Source organism: Gymnogyps californianus, chromosome 2, assembly GCF_018139145.2.
Source record: "Gymnogyps californianus isolate 813 chromosome 2, ASM1813914v2, whole genome shotgun sequence".
Classification (NCBI taxonomy): domain Eukaryota; kingdom Metazoa; phylum Chordata; class Aves; order Accipitriformes; family Cathartidae; genus Gymnogyps; species Gymnogyps californianus.
The window spans coordinates 45,891,371-45,915,922 of NC_059472.1; the positions used below are offsets into that span (position 1 = coordinate 45,891,371).

A 24,552-nucleotide genomic window follows, 5' to 3' on the forward strand; every position below is an offset into this window, starting at 1 on the left:
AAAACTTAACTCTGGGACAGTTCAAACCCCGGTCAAGTTTTTGCCAAAGCCCAGGTCAAGTTTTTGCCAAAGCCCCAAAGTCCAAAGGGAGCTAGAAGGACAGCTAGCCTGGAGCCAGTGGCTACATATTTAAAGCAGTAGCCTATCTTCACAGCTAGGTAGAAAAAAAAAAAAAAATTCTCTCAAGTAACCTTTTAAAGTTTTGACAGCTTAATATATAAGTGTATATGCATATATCCTTAAATTGTCTACCCTGCCCATGGAAACACTGAGCTTTTGGAACAGAAGCATTAGTCAACGTGATTAAAAAAGTAGAAAAAGAAAGATAGCTCTGCCAGATTCTTGGCAAAACATTATCTACATTGTGATTTCCTCACAGAGAGAAAGGTGATGAATTGAGGAGAAGCAAATGCAGGCCAAGGGGCAGAAGGGCACTTAGGAAGACGGCTTTGCCTAATCTATGGGCTGAAGATTAGATATTCAATTCCAGTCAAAGGAATGGTACTCTGGGTTATGTTGTGGGTGTGGAAGATACCGTGATGGGTCCTTTCCAAGTTTAAATGCAGACTGGTTTGTACAAGATTATTTTTGGTTAAAGTCACCGTGACATAGTTTCTTTCAGTTGCCTGATTATGTGAGTTTATTAAAAAAAAAAAAAAAAAAAAGAGAGAATTGTATGGTTCTCTCTCAGATCAAACAGTTTCTTTCCTGCTGTTTTTTTGCCAAGTTATAATAAAATAAGGATTGTGACCTAAGTAGGATCTTCTAGAGCTAATAAAAAGGAAAAACAGTCTGAATAAGAGTTCATGCTACAAAGTTAATGTTAAAAAACAGTATTTTAAAAAAAAATTTACAGGATGAAGACAAAAATATATAAACAGAAAAGCTCTTGTAAGTACTACAGCCCTACAAAACACATGCTGTTCTCCCAGTTTCAGGTATGATCTGGCAAGGTGCTAACTGCTCCACGAACCTCTGGAGTCAGTAAGGCACCACTCCTAAACAACGTAAAATAACTCTTAGGAGGCATTTTCTTTACGTCTGACACTAAATCTTTGCTAGCTGATCTTAAGTTTAATCCTATAGTATCTTCTAACATACTGGGTCTTGCTGGCTTATGTTGTGGTTCGTTTTGTTTTTTCTCTGAAAAGTAATAAGGAACTGTGTGTTTTTTATGTGTTTAAGTAGTTTATGCAAGGTTTTTGTAATGTACTATGAGAAAGCCAAACCTTTCCCAATAGTAGGGGAAGCGGCTGTCAAACACAGAGCTCCGGCTCCAAATTGTTAAAATAATAATTGTTACAAACATGACCTCTCATAAACAGAGGTCCTTTGGAAACCGTGGAGTTTATGCAGGACTAATGGGAGTCACACAAGGGACTCTACTCCCTCATCCTGCTGGTCTGAAAACTGGATTTTTGTTAGGATGTCTCATTGCAGTGTTCAACAGCACCAAGTCCCGAGTCCTTCGCAAGACCTGGGAGCAAATCTGTAGCACAACGAAAGAAGGCTGGGCAGTGGAAAGACTCTCCCTAGAGCTGAGAAAACCCGTTTTCCCTACCTACCTTACCCACTCCTTCAAACGTGGAAGCAAAAAGCTTCAAGTAAGCTTCCTCAAGGTGTCTCCCCTCAGCGAGATGCTGAACACACACGGCTGCAAAGTGAGCAGCCGGCATCCTGCCGCTAAGAGGAGCTAAAATCCAGTTGTCATCGATGGCACGGACCTGCCCCAGCACAGTCCGTTCACAGGGATCCCTCCTCCTCCTCTTCCTCCTACCGGAGGTCAGATTTCGCCTCTGATGTGCCAGCAGAGAACCCAACGAGCAGGACTAGGCAGAGGAAGAGGAGCTGGACTGCCATAGCACGCACACCTTTCGAGGACTAAATGAAATGCACTCTTTCTGACCCTAAAACGGTGCAACCCATGGCAAACGTATGCATCTCTGTACCAATCAGTGGAGACCTTGCAGGGACATGACCCTGTGCCTCAACCTATGGTTATTCACGCTTTTAGCTCCAAAAGTTTCCCCTCTCGTATTTAAAATACTAATTGCTTTCCTCCCAGTATCATCCAGGTCACTGATGCAAGCCAAGGTGATTACTTTTCCCTGAAGCTTATGTCGTTTTGTTGGCTCGGAGTAGAGGCTGCTGAAGGCATGTCTGGGCTGATGGGAGGAGAGCATCTATATGGCCAACCCACTGGTCTACAAGTGAGCAACCCTCTCTCCAGGAGGGAGGGAAGAGAAAGTATACAATAGTATATATAAGAAATATATATAACATACATAAAATATACTGGCAAGTCTGCCTAAGAGAGGGCAGAAGAAAGGGGCTTCGGTGTGCACTCATTTCCCTAAAGAAAGGTCACCTCAACACCTAAAAAGGTCTGAAAACTCCTCAGAAAGACTTCCTCAAAAGTGGCGGAAAAAAAGAAAAACTATGACAAGCAGGTGTGCACTAGAGAAACTTGCAGAGAAACCCAAATTTGCACAATTTACTAAAAGTGCAGTAGAAAACTCTGAAGGTTTCCTTCCTCCATATTTAACAACATACTTAAGTTATAAACAAAGTATAAAATTGAAAATTATGAAAATGTTCAAAATATGGGAACCTTTTGTCTATACCCTTTTCATTCCAATGGCATGACCCTCCCCAAAGGTATACAATGCCAAATGGAAACTCCAAAGCCTAGAGGTAAAATGGCCCCATCATGTCTTATCAGGACATTTGAGGCCCCAGGCTGACCTCCATCAGTAACAACTAGGGATAACTGACTCCAGATACATAGTAAGCTCCGGAAATTTTTCTGTACCTATTCATAACTTTTAAACTCTCTACAACATTTATTCTTCATGCATCTATTCTTCTTACAACAGGCAGAGATCTCCTTTGTTGTCTTGAAGCAAAAATACATATGGTTATGATAACAGTCTCCTAATTGTTCTTTCCAATGTAACAGCTGAAAAAGCGCCCAAGTGCAGAGGTGCGGAGGAGGATGTCTGCCTGGTTCTGCTACATGAGCAAGCTGTGTGGCGTAATGAGAGGATCAATCACTAGCAAGGAAAAATGGAGAAAAATGGATGAAATCTACTTGTGACAGCCCTCCATAGATTGCAAATAAATGCAAAAGCACACCAACGTAACTGCTACATGTCACTAAGTTGATGTAGTACCATCAGAGTAGAGCAGCAGTGGGAGAGCAACTCTACAAGTAAAATACTTCAAGCATTAAAAACCAAACAAACAAAAAAAGAAAACAAAACATCTCTTCTCCATTCTTATATACCCACCAACATTAAATACGTACATGTACTTTGGAAATCCATATGCTTGCTGTACTCTGTTGCACATTACCAAGTACCAGCAGGTCAGATTCACTTTTCCATCCAGCCAATTTATGACCTGCCCTCATTAGCCACTGTAAATATTATATAATCAAGAGAACCGTATTATTTACTTACAAGGATGAGCACAGTTTCCAATAGCTTGCTTGTTTTTCTAAGGGATAATTTTGGAATTGAATTAAAGAACTGCATACGTAATTTATTAATCTTTATATTTAGGCAAACAAAGAGAGCTCCCAGAAGACCTCCAAGCACTCCAAGGAGGATGGTCGGAACAAAGGCCAAGATGTTCATGTCCAGCAAGTTCTTAACCTGAGTCAAAGAAAGGAGAAAAAAATGTTCTGAGCATCCTGCTAGTGACATAAAATATTGCACCCTCTCTTACAAAACCTGATATCACAAAGTAATTTCCATACAGGAAATAAATTTTTCCTTGTGGTTTAGGGAGCTCAGCTAATCAATTTAAAGCTGATCTCCTGAGAGATGGTTTACTCTCCTTGCACATCTCACAGGAGTGGAACCAGCAGGTAGACACTGGTGTTGGCACACATAGCAGAAACCTCTATGATGCACTACAGTTACCACAAGCACTCAGCACTTCAGGTTACCTCCAAATAACATGACATATTGGCCTTAATGAACACTTCAAAAGACTCTGCTGAACCAGAGCTTTGCTCACTGTGTCTGTATCTGCATCATAATTTGGGAAAGTTCATTTATTAAGTGTCAACCTGCATCCATGTGCATTGAGATCATTTATAAGTAAATTTATTTAAGTAAAACTATGAAAATTGATGCTGATCTGGAACCACTTGCAGAACAACAAATCACAAACACAGAATATAATCTAGCAGCTGGAAGAGTAATTCAATTTTCTGCTTGATTCCTCAACAGGCAGCAAGGATGAGAGCAATATCGTGTTTTAATTTTATCTTCCAGCCAACAAAAAGGGGTCAACAGATCAGTGGCAATCTATTAAAAGTTGTGAGGATATTATTTCCTTAGCCCAGGCTTAGAGTTACACAGCTTTTTGTCAAGATTAGGATCTAGACAGAGTAAGAGATCACGAAATGCTCAAAAAGCTACCTGGCAAGAAGCAGTACAGGCACATGTCAAGGGTTCCCTGCAAAAAAACCTAAACTGGTATAATCTTGGGGGTAGGGGATAGGACAAACCATCAGCCTTCCTTAAATTGCTTGAGCAAGTACACAGGCCCTCTTACTGTTCAAACTCTTTTTTCTTCCTCCTCCTCTTCTTCTTGACCCTTAACCTTATTCTTGCTACAGCTAGCCTAGACTTTAACAAATCTACCAGGTGGCTGTACTAAACACTGCTGGTATTTCCTGAGAGGAGGAATGCCAAAGCCAAAATCCAGCCAAGCTTGAAGAGTTGGTCCATAGGGTGCTGCAGACTGAGAAACCGGGTCTGGAAGAGGGAGAATCCCAGCAGCCATTCCCAGGCACAAGAAGCCCAACACCTGCAGGGTACACTCACAGGGAGTAGGGAGAGACTTAAGGTGTATCATGCCTTATAATCAGGACTACAACCGTCACATATGTAGGTACTCCATGTACTAAGCAAAACATTAATAATGTTATTTTTACCAATAGCTGCAACAAAATCCATCCTTTTCCAAAGGATTTAAAGAGATCTAATGTTTAAGACGTTGAAATTCAGGGACAAGTAGCTTAATTTGAAGTAGAAAAATTCTGTTTTATTCACTGCAGGATCCAAATATCTTGCATTATACTCTACTTAATTCCCATCCTGCATTAAAACTAAAAATGGACATACATGGTTTTATTGTTTTCTCTCCCTAACTCCATTTTTCCTAAGGGAAAGATATACTGAGATCTTTGTTTTTAAGTAATATATGCACATTACACTGCATGTGTGTGGCAATAAAGGTAAAGTCAAGCACGCTTCACATGCTGGGAATGAAAGGTGACACAGTGTATTGTTTGTTTTTGTTGTAGTATCAACCACAGGTTTTGGCCAGTCATCAAGAAATATCTGTTACCGACAGAGCAAGTTTCACCTTTACAAATAATCCAACGGTCTATGTAAAAATAAAGTGAGGCTTCCTGAAAATCTCATGCTCTGGAGTACAATAAATTCCCCTTGTAACATTATGCTAGGTAGAATGAAACTAAAGAAAACAAATAGTTTTCTTGAGAAACATAACCCACAAGCTTTCAAATTCAGAGTTTATCCACTATAAACTGTGTTGGTTAATGCCACAAAACATGAAAGAAGCAAAATTTCCCCTGAGCCCCATGTTCAGTGAAATGAAAACGTTTCTGGTTATCTGTACCACATTGAGAGCCAAAAACTATTGCACCCTGCCAGAAGTCATGTTGATAATAATTTTAGCTAGCTTTCCCTCCAATGACACTAAGAGAAGATAGAAGGAGACAATCCACTGCTCTTTTCAGAAAACATCCTGAAAGGAGTGTTAAAAGAGCAATGCTTATTGTAAAATAGCACTCTCCCTTGTGCATGCAGCTGTTCATTACATGATACTTTGTCTTCAGCAATGAATCTGGCTTCAGAAGGCCTGACCTCTTCCCTGTCCATGTAGTCTCACCTTTCTGCCACAAATTTTTATCTTCTTGATTGTGTCACTGCAACTGTTTGGGGGACTGCACTATGAGTTGGTCCACAAAAAGGATTTGGGTGGAAAACCAATGTCTTCTCCACTTGCCCCAGCTAAACTTGTGGTAAAGCAAATATACCCCAAATACTTCTGCATAGCATATGCAAAATCATTATATCAGGCAGCATGCACACAAAAAAATGTTGCCCATTTTCCCAACCAAGGTATGCCTACACATGGAAAACACCATAATCTCTGGTTTCTGCATTGCTAAAGAGATACAAGCCAGAAGAAATTCAGAGATCAATGAAAGTGATCAGGGAATTACCTTAGGAAAAATTTACTTAGTAGCAAAAAGTGGACAGGGCTTCATAAGACCAGGGTTTTATTTCTAGCTCTCTAATTGATCTTCAAGTCAAATACAAAGAAGGATATTTAGGCAAGAAGAAGTGAAGATCATGATACTTGCACATCGCTATTGAATCATCTTGCAATAAAAATGAGTGAAAGACATGATAGTAAAAGCAACTACTTCTAGGTGGACACAAGGTAAAATTCAAAGATCAAGGTTGTGTCGTGCTGGGAGGAATAAAGTAAAGGTAGCTGAGGCTGAAGGTCACCTCCGTTGTGCAACCAGGAACAAACAGTGATTATATGTTTTCAAAAGTTTAACCTGTAAGCACCAAGGAACAGGGGCACAGTACAGCAATGCCTGCAGCAACAGTGGAGAGCTCAAGCCAACTACAGAAGGAGAGGACACCCTATTTAAGAGCTTCTCTGCTTTTTTCCTTTACTTCGAAGTATCCCTCTCCTATCCAGCACCAATACAGAAAGTTATGTTAATAACTTATATGATTAGCTAATAAGCAAACAGTAGATGCTTTGTCTATTTGTTCACTTTAATTTAGAACAGAACAACTCTGTGTTTTATCTAAGTGATTACCAGACATAAACTGTGAAGGCTTCCATATCCACTGATCTGATAATTGTACATATACCACCCTTTCCCCTTCTCAGTCCCCCTTTCCCGCTACTCCCCCAGCAACAATGCTGAGACAAGTCTAAAACCCTGCATCTATTTCCTCCCACACCCACAGAGTACATACCCAAAATATAATTCTTTTCTCTGCTTCAAAAAATCCAAAATGACCTCTGTAAACAAACCCATAGAGAGAAGAGGACAGTAAATCCGTGGTGAAGGTAGCCATCAAGCAGCAGAAGAAGGTTTGCCAGGCCAGCCTGATGTCCCAGAACGAAGACACTTCTTCTAACGTGAACAAGAGCCCGCTGATGGGGGCACGAAATACTGAAGCTATGCCTGCTCCCGCGCCAGCCGTAATGAAACTGCGCCTGCAACAGGTAGAAGAGTCAAAATTCGGGTAACAGGAAAAAAAACAGAAACAAAAACCTCCATAAACATTGTTTCCTGTCAAAGCTGGGTTTATGGGGCTGAATTTATAGACCTGATGGTTTATTTTAGGGTTATTATAGTGCCTTTCATCTCTAGGATTTGAGTTCAGACCTGTCCGTCTTGACCTCTGGCCTTGACAAAACCCTCAATCCTATAACATTGCGCGGGGACCACTGCGCCACGCCAGCGAGCTGCTGAACTAGCACCGACCAGCCTAACGTCAGGCAGACGTACCACCTCACCCTCGGAAGCAGCACAGTTACAGGGGTGAAATACTGCAGGGAAAAAAGGTAAGAAAGTTCGGGATTCACTAGAGAATGAGAGTACGGCCCCAGAGCCTGTAGGCTCAACATGCCGCCTCAGTCTGTAAATGTCTGAGGAATCCACAGGGAACATATGTGCCTTGTCTCCCGCCCTGTAAAGGCGTGGAGCTCACATACACCCTGAAGAGCAACAAACTTGTGTTGCTGTAATCTGCACTAGGAGCTCAAATGGCAGAGATCTGCACTGTGAGCCAGTTCCAGTAAAGAAAAAAAAAAAAAAAAGAAAAAAAAAGAAAAATAAAATTATAGTGTTGTAAAGAAAGGCATTAATGGACAGTCTTCCTTTATACATTTATTTATTTATTTTCCCCCACACAACATAATTTTCTTTCCAAAGCACCCATTTCATTACATGAAAACAACATCCTGCATTAGACAAATGTTATGTTTTTAAGGAAGGCCACAGTGTGCAAAACAGAAGGAAGGACATAGAAAGAGGAAATAAAATTATGCTTGAATTCTGCCTTGGAAAATTAGATTCAAGTCCAGCCTTTGCAGGGGATACTGGGGTGATGCTGATACATATAATGTACTAATCATTAGTGCTCACCAGCTTATAAAACTTGCATCCTCTCGATGTGCTACCTGAGACCCCAGGGATAATTTGCAGAAATGCTGAGCATTCAGTACTAGCTGAAGTCAACAAGTATACAAAACCCTTAAGTATTTTTAAGAAATGCCAAGTTCTCAGCAAAAAAAACCCAACAGATCAGAGTTATCTCTAAACATTAGGGGGCCCCTTTGACTTCTCTGTGGTGTCCACAAATTTTATCAGTACAAAGATGGGTAGCAATGACAATAATGGACAGAAAACGAGGGAAAAGATTAGACAGTTTATGTGTCAAAGCCCTTAATGAAGCCCACCAGTAAAGCTACACAGGCAACTTTATGTCTGATATTTCCCAGCTCACAAATGCTGAGTTAGACACTCTTGTGCATGGATTTTTACTTACACGTATCTTCACAGTGACATGTGAAGCATGTCGCAGTAAAAGCTGGGCAAGCTTTGCTTGGATGTCTCCAACTTCTTGCTCCAGTCAGTTTTATGTGCTACATGTCCCACCAGTAGTATCAACGATGAAATTGGACCCCTCCTACACATCTGTTACAGCTGCCCAATGGAGGGACGCCTTAAGATCCTTCAAAATCCTAATGCTTGCTCAGTTACTGCTCTGCCTGTGACTGTACGTGGAGAGGATACGTCTCTTGAGCCTACTTAACTCCAAAACATACTGGGGAAGTCGGAGTCTTTCATCCTGGTCTTTGTAAAGAAGCAAGGTCTCGCTTAGACTGAAATTTGTCTCTGCTGCTCACCAACAACCCTCTCTGTGAAGGGGACTTCCACACAACCTGTCTCTCCCAGGATGGTTCCTGACTGCAAGCTAACACTTCTTTCTAATTATACCATAACTGGATCCTGCAGAGAAAAACCAAAGTTCTCGGTGCTTCTCTTACCACAATTGCTGATTTCTTCCATGACTAAAATTTTGTTTAACCAGCACGTCTCAGATTTATTTAAATGACTGATCTTAAAAGGCTAAAGGCAAAGGAGATCTCGTATCCTCCCTTTGGTGCTTTTTGGTTTTCTTTTAAGCTACAGATAGTTCACAGTGGCTGTTCATTTGAATTCTTTGTATTTCTTTAGGAAATCAACACATGGGAGTCTTTCTTTTTTTCCTTGCTTTAGAAAAAAACCAGCATTGTATAGGGTTTTGTATGTCAACATGACAATAAATACCATCCAGAAGACATAAACTGGTTTGTAATTTCTTTTCCTGGAAACTAATCTCATTAATTTCAGTAGAACTGTTCACAAGAGAGCGCTTACCCGAGTTATCTCACAGACGTGCATGAGCAGACAAGAGCCAGATTAAAAAAGTGTCACAAACAATTTACTTTTTCAAAACTAGAAAAATAAAGCAAGGGCCCCCTGTGCACATTGTGCAATCCTCATCAACTCTTTTTTCCTCGGCCAGCATCGTTAATTTGAGGATAAAGTCCATGCGTAATCTCCCTCCTTATACAACCCAGAAGGCAATGGGAAAAGGTCTTCAGTATTAATGTATTATTTCACAAGCATTCAATAAAACAACTTGTGAACTTTCTTTTAATTAAAGAACTTTAAAGTTGTTTAATTAAACAACTTACTTTTAATTAGAGTGGGTGGCTTTTTCCCCATTCCAAAGTGACAAACAGCAGGAAGGCTGAAAGATTGCTGGAGCAGCATCTCTGTTTCCCTTCCAGATGCAATGGGCTCACTGGCGACTTGCCGGACACCCCCGGGGCACCGAGGGCAGGCGGCGAGGCAGCCCCCCCAGAGCCCCACAGCTCTGCCCATCACTTACTTGTCAGCTGAATTCCGAAACCTGGTGAAGATCGGGAGGCGGATGCCAAGGGTGTCCGACTGCAGCTGGCTCAGGCCACAGCCCAGGAGAGCACTAAAAGTGATGTTGTATAATTGAGAGCACTCTTCGGTAAATTATTCATAAATCAGCCACAGTTAAAGGCAGGGGAGGACAGAGCCTTAGCCAGCATGCAGCAGCAAAGCTAGATTGGTTTCAACAGATTTAAACATGGAAAATGTTGAACACGTCTTTTAAATATGCAAAGTCCCGTTGACATAAAGCAGGAGGCTACTAAAGACTTTCAGATTCTTGACTCAGAGACTTAAATGTCTCTTTTGCAAGGAGTGTTGTGATGATAGACCATGAAATGCCTTTTGAAGAACTGCATGTTAATGTCTGCCCAAGTGTGGTGACACATCAGACTATAGCCCACCATTTCAATCATCTGTTCCCAGGTTAATGACCACGGCAGCCAGAACAGCCCTACTTCTAACAGAAGACGTGTAATGATTTAAATTATTACAGTGTGTTCCCAGGCAGCACTTCAAACTACATTTAAATGGGGGGTGGGTGTGAGAATTCCCTAACCCTGAGTGAAATGAAAAATCTATTCATTGTATAATCTTGGAAGACTTTTCTACAAGACTTAAATTAGGAGCCTTAACGAATCTCTCAGAGGCTTTTAGCAACTTACGTGTGTTTATGTTTAATAAAAATGGTGGAGGGTTCCAGCTAAATTAAATTAAACTAGCTCTTAATTTCTATGTTTTGAAAAGGCATCACGTTAATACCGTGCTGACTTTCTTCATGGAAATATGATTCAATTCTTTGGCTCACTCATCACTGTTACCAACCCAGCACAAAGGAAAAAAAAAAAAAAAAATCAGCTGCAGTCTCTGAGCTCCTGGAGACAAATGTCTGAAAGCAAAGAAAACAAAAGAAACCTAAAGGGAGAGCTAAACCTTGGTAATCATTGTCTGGAAGGTTTGTGGCTGCCTCTGACTAACCATGCGCTCCTATTTTTGAACATTTGAGTCATTCCCTAGGGTGCTGCATCTCTGTGCAAATAAATAAATAAATATAAACCCACGGAGTAACAGAAAATATGAAATGGTGGTGGGGAGGAGGATAGATTTGGTCAGGGTGGTGAAGAGGAAGACAACAAACCTCAAGGATGAATACTTTCCAAAACCAAAAAGGATCAGAAATAAAACAGCAAACCAGCCAACAAACGATCTATATCACATTAGTAGAGACCAATTTTACCCATCTCTACTCAAGATATGGTTTAATAATGGTAATAAAGTGCAGCAGGATTCTCCTCTAAACGGCAAATAAAGGAAATTATGTAACTTACCAAAACAGAAAAGCCCAAAATCTGGCCTGCAGTTACTAAGTTTGGCTGTATTGCAACATAGTAAATTTTAAGAACCGCTCTGACCTACAGAGCAGGACTGGGCAACCCTCCTCTCCCCTTCTCATAAGGCCCGGACCACAATGGGGTGATGGGGATTCTCTTTCTTTGTATATAGCAAGGCGAGATAAAAACATCATCCTTCAAAAAGATTATAAAGTCTACTTTTCCCTGCTTAGAAACATAATATTACACTACCGCATGAACAACAAGCAGCTCCAACCCGACTTGCAATCTGCCATCCGCAGAGCTTGCAAAGCAGCGCTTGGTTTCTGTGGTCGCCCTTAGCTAGCACCGGCGGCTGCCGTGTTTGTAAGCTGGAGACACAGACCCCGAGGACCTGGCTGTCCATCGCTGTGTGCCTTGCACTCCCACTTATAGCACTTCTGCAGGTGGCTGTAAAATTGTCGCCCCTTTTGTGCGCAGCCACTTGAGACTGGCTTTATTTTTATACAGACTTTGCACAGGTAAAAGCAGTTATACGAGATGCAAAGCAGCCGGCAGGCCATAGCTGCAGGGCAGGTTGCTTTTCAGAAACAAAACTCACTGCAGTTGTCCAGATAACTGCTTGCTGAGCCTCACGGGGAATCGTACTAGGGAACCAAGCCAGTATTTAAAATACGCAGCGAAAAAATGTTTTTCTTCACTGCATGGCATGAATAGTTGTGCTAATGCAAAGGAGGGGACAGCGCAGGTGAAGAGAGCTCCCAGTGCAGGGTATTTTTTAAGCCAGAGCTGCCACCGACAGACATTGCAAACCCATACCCTCAGCCTGATAGCTTTAACTTTTGTCTGCTATTTCTTACCCCAAATGGATCATGGGACCTTCTGGCCCACAGAAGAGCCCAGAGGCTACAGCCAGCACACATGAGACAAATGTCCCTAAAAAGGTCTTGATGTTAAAAAGATGTTGAATAGAAGTGCCATTCAAATACCCAATGATTTCTGGCAAGCCAGACGGTGAACCTGCTGGGCAAAAGAACTGCAAAGGAAAGAAGAAAAAAAAAAAAAAGAGAGAAACAGAGTCAATAATCATTAGATGTTGATGTGTTAGATGCGTCTATAGACATAGTTTTTAAGTACAGCCCTCACCTTGCTCTGTTCATGAACAAACTTTCCCAGAATTAACAGACAACGTAGATACACATATAACTCCTGGCTACACACAAAAATTCAAGCTCCCAACAGTGTTGCTATACGTGTACTGGGGGTAATGAGAGAACAAAATGACTGACAAGGGCCCCTGCCATCCCCTCCGATGCCTGAAGCCAACCAGCCTCTTGTCTTTGCACAGGCTGTCTGCGGGGCAGGGTGTATGTGTGAACTTGTGTGATTTTTCCAGTCAGTTCAGACTTTAGATAGCTTAAAATTGGTCAGTATTACATGTATAACAGCAAAATTCCTTTTCCTACTGTTGCTGGATTTCGGGGTAAGTTCAGTAAAACATTCACTTTTTCTCTCACCTATGCTGTTAATTGCCTGTCTATAATTAAATTGAACACAGCAGGACAGTAAATGACAGAAAGGCTCAATGTTTTAGCCTTGCTGCCTCGTAAAAGTACTGATCTGGGCTACAAGTGATACCCACATAGCACAGCTAAAAGACCAATCTAAAACCAACAGTAACTTTTATATGGACTGATGGTCTTTGGCTTAGGCCCCTTCCAAACACCAAGTTTTCACAAGTTACACCAGCTGCCACTTGTATTTATTTTATAAACACCACATGCTAAGTGTAAATTGCATCGCCACTACCACTGATTTCACCCCAGACACTTTTATATAAGTTATGGGCGGTGGAATCCAGCTTTAGGCTGAAGGCCAAGAAAGACCTCTCCAACTGGGTTCTATAATAGAGGGCTTTTTTAAAATAAAATACTGAATTAACCAGTATTTGGAAGAGCAAAAGATTTGGTTTATCACAGCGTTATAGGCTTGTTGCATAGGAGACGTAACACTTACCAGCACTGAGCCGGAAGAGAGAACCACCATGGCCAGCCCAGACCCAAGTGCACACAGCCAGGTCATGTGGATGTTGCCATCCTGTCCGGTTGACAAAGAGATTACTACATCGGCACCTGTAGACCAGGTCCTGCTTTTCAATGATCTTCTGTCCCACAGATTTCTGCAGGCAGAAGGTGTACCATAGGGAAAAACTAAAACAAGCAGTGCAGGCTCCTTAGAAGGACGGGAGTGAGTAACAGTAAGGTGAGTGATGACTTTCAGAGTCAAGTCATGGTTTTTTTCCAGGACTTCTTGCCCATCTCTAAAAACACTATAAAGGATACGTTGTTACTCATGAAGGCCCTTTTCAGGTCAGAAGCAGAGTTAAAGGACCTTAAGAACATGCACAAGAAAACACTAAATGGTGTCTTCAGGAGACATTTTGCCTGAATGGAGGCTTCAAAGTCTTACATCAGTAATTACCTTTATGAATTTCCAGCTATTATTAGTAGACAGAATATGCGTGAGCAAGCTCTTTCCTGCTTTATTTTAACCAAAAGGACATCTCTCATACTAGGCCTTCTCACATTTAAAAAACATGTTTCAGTCTCCCTGCGTTTTTGGTTTGTTTGTTTGTGCTTGGGCTGACCGCAGCCGTGCTGTCTCCAGAACTCCTCAGCTCCCACATACTTCGCTGCCTTCCACAGGCAGCACTCAGCCGTGATTCATTGTGTGTGCAGGTCAAACACATCCCTTGCATTTCTGAGGTCACAGCGTTACAGCCAGCCACCGCAGCCTTCCCGGCAGCATCTCCCATCAAGGCTTTTGTAAGCGCCTCGTGCAGCACAGCCAAACAGCAAAGCAAAGTGCACGAAAATGAGTTTTGCTCATCCGCAGCTAAAGGAGGTATTTAGATGGGAGGGTCTTCCAGGGCAGGAATTACATGTTTGTACTGATGTCAGAGCCTGTGAGAGCTTACCTCCTGTCCCTCTGTATTAGTTTAATACAATAGGACAAATTTTATAATACAACAGGACCAACAGTGTGTGTAATGGTTGTTGTGATGCCCTGGAGTCAAACTGTGGTTTCTTTCTATATATTCTTTATTTATACTTTAGTGTGTGTATATATACACATGCATGTATATACATACAAATGCATATATACATGTATGCATGTGTACTCATCCACTGTTTATATATTTTATAAACATACACATAGTTTGTATATAAGAAACCCCAGGGAAATAATATTCCAAGAGCATTATATATGCTTTCCTCATGGAAAACCTAAACTTGTTCCTTTCTTGGATATTCCCTGTGATATATTCAGCCTCCATCTGTTCCACAGAATAAGTCTTCCCTTGCATTTCTGTGAAGTGATTAAAATCTGTCCTTCAGCAGTCAGCAGCATTATTCCATTATCTTGATTTCACAGAATAGTGGAGGACACATCCATGTCTCCCTTGTACTGGAGAGCCCAGAACTGGACACAGTGCTCCAGATGTGGCCTCATCAGTGCTGAAAGGAGGGGAAGGATCACCTCCCTCGACCTGCTGGCAACAGTCCTCCCAATGCAGCCCAGCAGGCTGTTGGTTGAATGGCACCACAGTCATGTGGTCTATCAAGCACTGCTTCCTTCCAGTTTTGCTTTGGTCTGCAAGTTTGCTGAGGGTGCGCTCTGTCCCATCATCCAGGTCATTAGTGAAGATATCCAACAGTGTTTGGCCCCAGTATTGACCTCTGGGGTACACCTGTGGTACACCAGCCTCCAGCTGGACTTTGTGCCACTGACCATAATGCTGTGAGCCCAGCAGTTCTGCCAGTTTTAAAGCCATCTCACTGCCCACTTATCTAACCCATACACCATCAGTTTGTCTATGAGGATATTATGGGAGACAGTGATGAAAGCCTTGCTAAAGTCAGGAACACCTCGAAGCGTCTGTGGCCACAGTTATGACTGTGCCGCAGCAGGTATACCTTGGAAGGGATTGTGGCCCAAGGATAAGTCCATGCTGCAAGCAGGTCCACCTTGAAGCATCAGTGGCTGTGCATGAGGTCATGCTGGAGCACCTCAAAGCGTATGGCCATAGGTAAGCCCACGAGACATTTACATTGGTTTTAGCCATTCAGTGATTTTTACCAACACCATCCCAATTATCACAGAGATGATGATACTCATCAAGGACAAATTAATCATTCCACAATAATCTATTACAGCATTAGCAAAAGACAGCTGCCCCAGACACAGAAAGAAATAACATATCTGATACCAGGTCCACATTCACTAAGTACCTTAAGAGAAACGTAATCCCTTCCCTTGGACATCAACAATACCTAAAGCAGCACATGCCCCTTATGTACAAGGAGGAAGAGGAAGGCCACAATATTTTAAAGACTGCCTTCATCAGTCTCATGACAAGAACACCATCAGATATTCTACTGTACTATAGGCTAAGTTGCAGCAAAGGACACCAAAGCATGCCTACACAAAGCACCGCAGGATATCTGATGTCCGCACCCACCTAGAGGGACAGCACCTCTAGTCAGTTAAAACTTTACAATGTGGATTTTCTAATAAACAAACACAGAAGAGGTCGCTCTGGCTTCCTTTTGCTCACCTGCAGGTAATTTTCCACCAGGTCCCATTTCAATTTGATGAGAGAGTCAATTATCTGATGAATCAAAAACCCCAGCATCCCAACTGCTGTTCCGATTAGCCCCATCAGCAGCCATCGATCCCACTCTTTTCTAGAAACAGGAAAACACAGTTACCTCTCAGCCTATAGCACAGGACTATTTGCCATACTTCATCTCACAAACATGCAAGTTCCATTTTTAGAGCATTTTGATTACTAACCATGACTGCATGAGCAAGAGGCTGTTTTTGCCAATATATCTTTAAAAAGTGTACACTCAACAAAACTCTACCTTCAGGTGAAAGCCATTTCCATTTGGGTAAGGAACATGGTTAGATTTTTTGGTTTTGTGTTTGGTTTTGTTTTTTTCATATGTAAGTAGCAGTGCAATCTGCTTTCAGATGCTGATTGTCTGATGTCACCTCAAAATTCAATTATGTGACTCAGTAATTAAGCATTCAGTAGAGCACTCAGAACTCATTTCAAAGTAATTCCTGTTTTCTTCTACTGTAACTAATGCACTGAGCACCTATCATATAAATGTGCAAACCTTTACCTCTAGTTTCTGTCTTTCCTAAACTTATACTTCCAATAATAATTGTGCACCAATAATAATTTCTGATTTATTTCTATTATCATCTAGGACTAGAGCACCCCTACTGAGATTCAAACACCATGTTTCCTGCAGATTACACTAAAAGGCAGTGAATTTCAAGAAAAGTCTCAGCAAGAGAACATTCCTCCAAACCTCTGCAAAGTCTCTTCCTTTTAAGTTGTATACATTGAGTAGTTAATAAAATTTTTTTTGCATATTCAATAATTTGTCAAGAGCAAAGGCATGAGCACTTTCAAAAAATGCTTTTAATCAAAGTTGCTTGCCACTTGGCCCCTTCTACATTCTGTTAAAGTATTTTCCTATGTACAGAAACAATAAATAACACTTTCTTAATTCCTTCTGCTATCAGGCATCTCCCTGGATCGTCCAAATTACCCATAGCTTAGAGGCAACTTAACAGTATTTAAGTTAAGTTTACCTGTATGTTTTCCCTTGTAGCCACTTCTTATAAACTTTACTGTGTGAAGGCAAATAATCCAAACTCTCATGGGCTATCAGGTGTTCTCTCTCCTCCTCTGCAGTGATAATATGCTAAACTGCTTCTGCTGATGCTGCATTGCCTCCTAAAATCCTGAGGATGAATCAAATCAGGCCCATGATCTTCTGCCATTAACATCTCCTCTTCACCATTTTCCACGTGTGTCCTATGGGAAAAAAGTGATGACATTACAGCGGCCTCCAAGAACCTTTGGGATGCCAACGAGAACGATGTGAGCCCAAGGTCAGTCTCCTTGAGACTGAAAGAGAGGAATGGAAAACCACACGAGGATGGAGGAGCTGTGGCGCAGAGATTGGCTGGTTTCTGTTTGGCCTTGGTTTGCTGTGGCTATGCACAGACCCAGCACAGTCAAAGCAACAAAAACTTGTCTGAGCTGGAGCGCTCTGGTGAAGAAGTCACTCCAAGAACAGACCGACCACTGTAGCAAGATTATCGCACTGGCTCCTTGCTGACTGTTCAGAGGACAAGGGATGTTTAAGCCGTAGGGGCTTTGTCTGTTTTAAAGAGATGATCACTTGCTGTGCTTTGGGCTGTCCAAAGATCTTGAACTACTAATCTAATCACAGAATTTCATTAAATAAAACAAAATCTACGGTGCAGTGACATTCAGTTAAACCCTGCATTCTCAGTATTATATAGGCACCCTAAAAAACCTTATTCTCTCACACAATTTCCTTTGAGTTTACATGTCAAATTTCTTTTTCGATAGATAAAAACCATTTGCTAGACTACCAAACTCACTCCAGCTTGGATACTTTACCCAAGGTAGTTTGCAAGTTGACAGTTCAATCAAAGCAGAAAAAGACTTGATGCATGTCAAATATTTACTGTAAAGAAAAATCGGTAACATGCTGTCTGTTTGCCACCTCCAAGGCGTGTTTTTGGTTACCGAAGACAGAGTAGAGAAAGATTGCTGCTGCTCTCCACTTACTGGCATGTGGACCAATTTGGAAAGGTGTCTCACATCAAATAATGAGGAAACATAAATAGTTCCTGGTTGTCAGTTAGCGAGTACTAAATGGCAAGAGAGAAAAAAACATCTTTACACAAGCCACATGCAAATTACCCGAAACCAAGCCTTTTGGACCTATGGTTCTGCGATGCTGAAAGTTTCCTTGTGGCCCACTGCTCGCACTTTTCAAATGTAACGAAACACATCATCAAGGCAATACTGCCCAGGGCAGGGGGGCACCTCCAGATCAGGATATAGCAATGGCCTAAGTCCAATTTCCTATACCATGACTGTGGGTTTTTTGCCAGCTCAATCAAGCATTTCATTCTAGAGATTTCAAAAGTACTATGCAAATTCCAGACTGGCAACTCTCAGTCTGAAAAAAAAAAGTTAGTTAAAGAAGAGAAGAAAAGTGGTCTAGGTGGAAACCAAAGACTTTAGAAAATAACTGTTGCTGGAAACTGTGAATGGCTATGAGCAACAGTAAATACATTAGAAAAGTTAATGTTACTTTCCTTACAGATGTAGGGAAATAAATTTTTCTTCGCCACCAATACATCTATAGAGAAGTTATCTGACACCAAACACACGTTGTGTGATCAATTAAATCACTCCAGTCAAAGGTGAATTGAGGAGGAATAGCCAGGTTCTGACTCTGATTTTGATCTGTTCTTATCTGAAAAGTGGTAAGTGCTTTATTAAACACAGTAGCTCAGACCTTAGTTTTGGGTTTAAGCTCAAAAATGTTTTGAGATTAGACTGCTACTATGTGCTTGTACAAAACTAGTGCTATTCCAAGTTTAAAATAGAGCAAAGGAAAGCAGAGCCCAGATGAGAAAAGCAGGCACCTGAGCAGAGCTCCTGGCTGGGACCCCGCTGTTGCTTCGTTCAGGGATGCCCAGTCTGGCTACCACAAGGTCTCCATTTAGCCCATTTCTTTATTTCTGGAACATGGGAATTTGAATGATGTCATTTTCCAGTTGCGTTGGATCAAACTGGTATATGTGAATAGATCTGGGTATTATAGAGATTGCAGCATAAACAGAAATACAAAATCCACTGAACAATACAGAAAGGGGGGGGAAAAAACCCTGAAACTAAAGCTACCTTTCTAGGGGAAAGGGATGAGGCTAAATCACACTGCTCACAGACAACACAGATATACCTCATTCCACGTCACGATGATTTGTTATGTAAACAGGACGGCTGTTTTTCCTCAAGCAGGAATACCATTACCATCCGTAAGAGCACACCTGAGCATTTGCCTTTGCTGTCCCTAGTTGCCAGAAGACCGAAGCTGACAACTCCTCTTCCATCAGACATAAATCCAACCCGGTCTCTGCAGCAGCGGCTCAGCTGTACTGCAAATTCTCACGGGCACCCACTCGTGCGTTCAAATTTTAAAAACCAAAATGGAGTAAGAATGAGTTTTCAAACTTTGACCCTTAATTTTTTTTTTTCTACAGACTCCTCTATAGTTAACGTAAACCCACCAGTATGCTCGCTTATCTGAAATACATTTCATGAACCTCTGAGAAGCAGTGCACAAATGGCCAGGGTCCAAACACTAGAAGGCAAAAAGCAGAGAGATATTTGAGACTGCAGGAGAGCACAGCTGCATACCAGAGATGCAGGAGTTGAGACAACACAGCGCATGCGTTCATTATTTTACAATGAAACCTGAAGACATTTTCCCTCCTTAACAGAAGAAGTTATTTTCAGAATACTTAGATGAAGAAGGCAAATGGAGATTGGGGTTGTAAGAGCATTCTGTACCAGAAATTCCTCTGCTAGAAATACATACTGCTTAATTGCCCTGTCAGAATTGGACCCAAAACCTATGCATTTTGGCTGTCATTGTTATGCATGCTCACACCCACACACCCACACACCCCCCTCCCAATGCTGAACATGAGTTTTCATCTTTCTTCTGCAAAGTATTTCGTAGGGTGTATTATCAGTCCTGTAAAGTCTGCGTAAGGATTGTCCTGCTTTCTGCAATAAGTTTTCATCTCCAAACAAAACAGAAGGATCTCTCTGCTGATCCAAGAGCTTCTATAACTCAAATTTTGCCATGGATAAAGGCAACCGGAGGCAATGATGAAAGAATACCTTCTCAACACTGGCAGATAAAATTCACCCCCCCGCCCCGAGGAGAGCAGAGAATCCAGGCTGTGACCAGTTCCCAGGTTTTCCACTCATTTCTGACTTCGATACCTGCTTCTGCAAGGCTTGCTACCTTACTTGTAAGTGTTCTTACGTCAGAGGGATCACAGCCTAATTGGGAACTGCTGCTTTGGAGAGAAGGAGGGAAAGGAGGAGTCTACATAGCTAGTAGCTACACACTTCTTAGAGTAAATGCTTTAAGATTCAAGTTATAATTGATTTTACTTAGTTGGAGAGTTATGAAATATCAGTGTGAAAAAGCGTGCTTTCAAGCTGCAAGACCCATTGGAGCCACAGAGCTCCTGTTCCACTCCAAGCAGCTTCCATTCAGACCACGGAACTCCTCACACGAGGTGAGGGCAGAGTAAGGAGGTGGGCAGACACAGCACAGCTCTCTCTTGGTAAGCATAGCAGGCTGAGCTAGCTGCCTCCAAGTTAGGACTTGGAAAGTAGCTCCCTCGAAATTAGAAAGATCAGCAAAGGATCAGACCACCACTACTTGGTGATCTGGATTACAGCTGAGGTGTGGTGAACAGAAGAAATGCAGCTACCACATGATTATCACTAGCTGGCCATTCCAACACAAAAGTTTTGAGCTACCCCATCTAACTCCTCTCCCAAATAACTGGGGAGAAGGAGCAACACGATTTTATTTGCCTAAGTGTTTTGTAAGTGTAAGAGTATGTGCATGCTTGCACATGCATGTGTTCTTTATCCTTTAGAAGACCAGGGTGGAATAATCCCAACCAATGCTGTGAAAATACAAAATAAGTATTGCTAAATTACAAGCCACAGCAAATAAGAACTACCCACCAAACAACAGTAGCAATACAGCATGAATTTAGTACCAAAGCATTTTGCCACTTGTCTTTAAATAGCACAGACATAAATCAGATTCCAGCTATTACACATAAAAGCACCTACAACAGAACTCTAATTCTTGCTATGGTTGTACTAAACCTCTCCTACCTGGGCACAAACTACTGGTCACCCGTATATCTAGATGGCTATATAATGTCATTTCAGCTGTGTAGTAGCAGGCGTGTAAAAACCAAGCAAATACTTAGTTGGCACCCCAGTTTCATGTAGACAGAGAACAGCGTATTTTTTTAATGGAGTCAGGAGTTGTATATACTTAAATTATATTAATTCTATACTTAAATTATATTAATTCCTTCCCTCTCCACTGCCCCCTTGTCTTCAGCTACAGGCTTGTTAGGGCAGTGTATGCGATTTGTGCATCTGTCAAGAAAAGCAGTGCACCACTTTTGTTGGCTTCCGTTTTAATACTAATTATCATACAGATATTATAGAATCATAAAATCACAAAAATACAGTAAAGCATTAGAGATTGAGAGTTAACATTGTTACACTGAATGAATAACACAACAATTCCAAACAAATCTGAAGCTAAAAGTGAAGAGTATTTGAAATGCCAGAAGAAATAGTTACTACTCTAAGGAACACGAGCAGTTCAGAATTTTTTTTTTTTTTTTTAACCAGATTGAAAGCAGGGCAGTAGAATGAAGAGCTTCCAAAGCAGTACTCTATTCACAGCATCCCACTCTGAAGATCAAACCCATTACACTACTATTTCAGGTGACACTCAAAGATTTCAAATAAAGAGTGTTTAATGCACAATCTGAATGACAGCTCAAGGAAGCAAGTAATTATCATAGTGATTGAACAGTGATATAAAAACATCGCTAACTAGAAACATCATGGCTAGAAATTTTCATTTCACATTATTTCAGTACTTGAAAGTTACAGCATTTAAGGAATGAAAGTATAGTACTAACTTAGCGTGAGAATTTTGCTATAAATGCAACAACTCATACATTTGATGCTGACTGTAAGGACACAGATGTTTGAAACATTTTCTGATAAGGCCGTAACAAATCTAATATATTGTTACAGGTTAGTAGTACCATATGAGATTGTAAATTTAATCTGCGAATCTTCATACAGAAAAAAAAAATGTACGTATGACAGGAAATGGTTTCAGAAAACACAAACCAAGATGACTATGACTGTCTCCACGAATCCTGACACTGTGGTGTTGTGGCAAGGAGTTATTTTAGAGATTTCTCAGAAGCGGACAGTCCCATAGTTCAAAGTGTGACACACCACCCAGAGATGAGAAATAATGCTCTCTCCTGAAGCTGCAGTCCAGCAAACAACAAACAGTGGAAGAAACTGTCGGCCAGAAAAGGCAGAGCTCAGGGTTGCTGGCAGTTGGCCTGATACCATGACAAAAGCAAAAAAAGTTGAGCGTAGACTTCTCTCATTAATACTATTGACTCTATTAACTACATGCATACATTTAAACTTAACACCGCCAATCACCAATCACTTAGATTACCCTGGGAACTCAAGAGCCAGCCACCAGCATCACACACTTCCATGCTTTTGGTTTACACAGCTCCTCATGGTGGCAAGTTTTGCCTATCAAAACCTAAAAGGAACAGAGTCATCTCAACCAGCTGTACTTCACCACAATGTCGAACAATTTTAAATGCAGGAATAGTCTATCTCAAAAAAGTGAGAGGACGAATAGAAGTGGGTTAAGTCCTGTCAGGCCGAATTTAAGGAGTTCCAAGTGCTAGTTCATCTCCCAAAGTCATTCTGTGAGGCTGAACCCTTTCTCCCATATTAACCCCATTTTCATGACACTGGAAAGATCTGCTAGAAACACTCTCTTCCACATCTTCATGATAACTTCACAGCTCTACTGTTTGAGCTGCTCTCACCCTAACTGCAGCAGCTTTTATTCCTGTGACAATTGGAAAAAACAGCCAATTTTTCATGGTGTATTCTCAAGTCAAGTCAGTAACAGATGTGTTTACCAGGTTTCTTCTTTTCTTGATAATTTTTAATCAGTAGAAATTGCAGAGGGAAATCAAACCCTTCCCGCCTCCTTTTCTCATTCCTGCATGCTTTAAAATATAATAATAGTAATAATTCAAAATGAAAACAGCCAATGTGTTAAATCAGCATACCTGCAAATCTATAATGATCACCAGGGAGCAGAGTGGGAACAAGCACAAAGCAGCTGATGAAAACCTTCCTTGTTTATGTCTGCATAGCCATTCCTTCAGTATTTCTGAGTTAACAAATACACAGTATTTTTTTTTTCAAACCCAAACTGCATAGTTTATACATTATAAGACCATGTTTACAGTTTATCCATACTGCTTATATTAAAAACAGAACGTTGGAATGCTTCTGTTAAGAAATAGTGAAGAGTCATAAATTAGCATAGAAAACATGCATTATATCAAGAGATCCCAAGCACTAGTTATTTGTGCATTATCTCAACATCATCCATTAAGTTATCCATTTATATAGTTTGGCACTATTAGAAATAATAAAAGTTTTTTATATTTATCGCTATTTTAAAATGGTAAAGACTGAAAAACTTCATGGAACTGTTTGAATATGGGAATGCTACTTGAAAGTTGGTATATGACATGTATTTTATAGAATGGAATTCACTGTACATTCATGTACAACTGTTTATCAATTGAGCTGAAAGTATACATTGATTTAGTAAAAAAACCAACCAAACAAACATCACAAACCACATTAACACTAAGGTAATGTAGAAAGCTGATATTTTAACCATTGAATGGAGTACTCACTCCTGTGGAAGCTGAGATCAGCTAGTGAAATGTGTTCTTTTGTATTTTTTTTAAAGCAGCATAAGTAAGTTATTTTCATACTACCAGCATTACAGGCAATACATCCTTCATATCATTTTAGCCCATGATCAGTTTGGTCTGCAACCGAAAAGGTATAATACACTGTTTCAGGGAATAACGCAATCACCAGAACAGGTAGAAGAAAACCCTCTCCCACAATTGCTTCATTACGTAGAGTTAACACAGATGCATTAACAAGTTTTAAAGTTTTTTATTATTATTATTAAAGAAAGACCACAGGCATTCATCATATTCCTCCAATACCTCCCCACCTCAGACATCTTCCTAGGCTTCACAAAAGAGTTCTGAACACATTATTTAGAAAAATTCATGAGAAATACATTTTGTCCCACTGCTTCGCTTCCATCTGGAATTTTACTTGCATAAAAGAAAAAAGACCAACAGTAGTTTTAAGTCACCTTTTTTTGTTACAGTAACACATACTCAGACTTGCTTAATACCAGTTTATTCCTCCTTCTCCAGCAGTTGAGACTAGCCACACCAGGGGCAATCCAGCTGAGTTTTCAAAAAATAGAGGTCAGAATAAAAAACAAGTAGTAGTCAGACATCCTGCCTCTGTCATAGGATGATTACCAGGTGGCC

The 24,552-nt window shown here is 40.9% G+C and overlaps 1 protein-coding gene across 1 annotated transcript in view; it reads right to left on the reverse strand.

Annotated features, from left to right (window-relative positions):
* LOC127013877 (chloride channel protein C-like) overlaps positions 1 to 17,298 on the reverse strand; it is a 77,692-nt gene extending 60,394 nt beyond the window's left edge. Inside the window, 8 exon segments of the mRNA XM_050892936.1 lie at positions 3,462 to 3,656; positions 7,047 to 7,290; positions 10,020 to 10,112; positions 12,240 to 12,415; positions 13,396 to 13,476; positions 15,998 to 16,127; positions 17,050 to 17,148; positions 17,150 to 17,298. Of these exon segments, the coding sequence (XP_050748893.1) occupies positions 3,462 to 3,656; positions 7,047 to 7,290; positions 10,020 to 10,112; positions 12,240 to 12,415; positions 13,396 to 13,476; positions 15,998 to 16,127; positions 17,050 to 17,148; positions 17,150 to 17,298 (1,167 nt within the window).
* Positions 17,299 to 24,552: the final 7,254 nt, after the last annotated feature.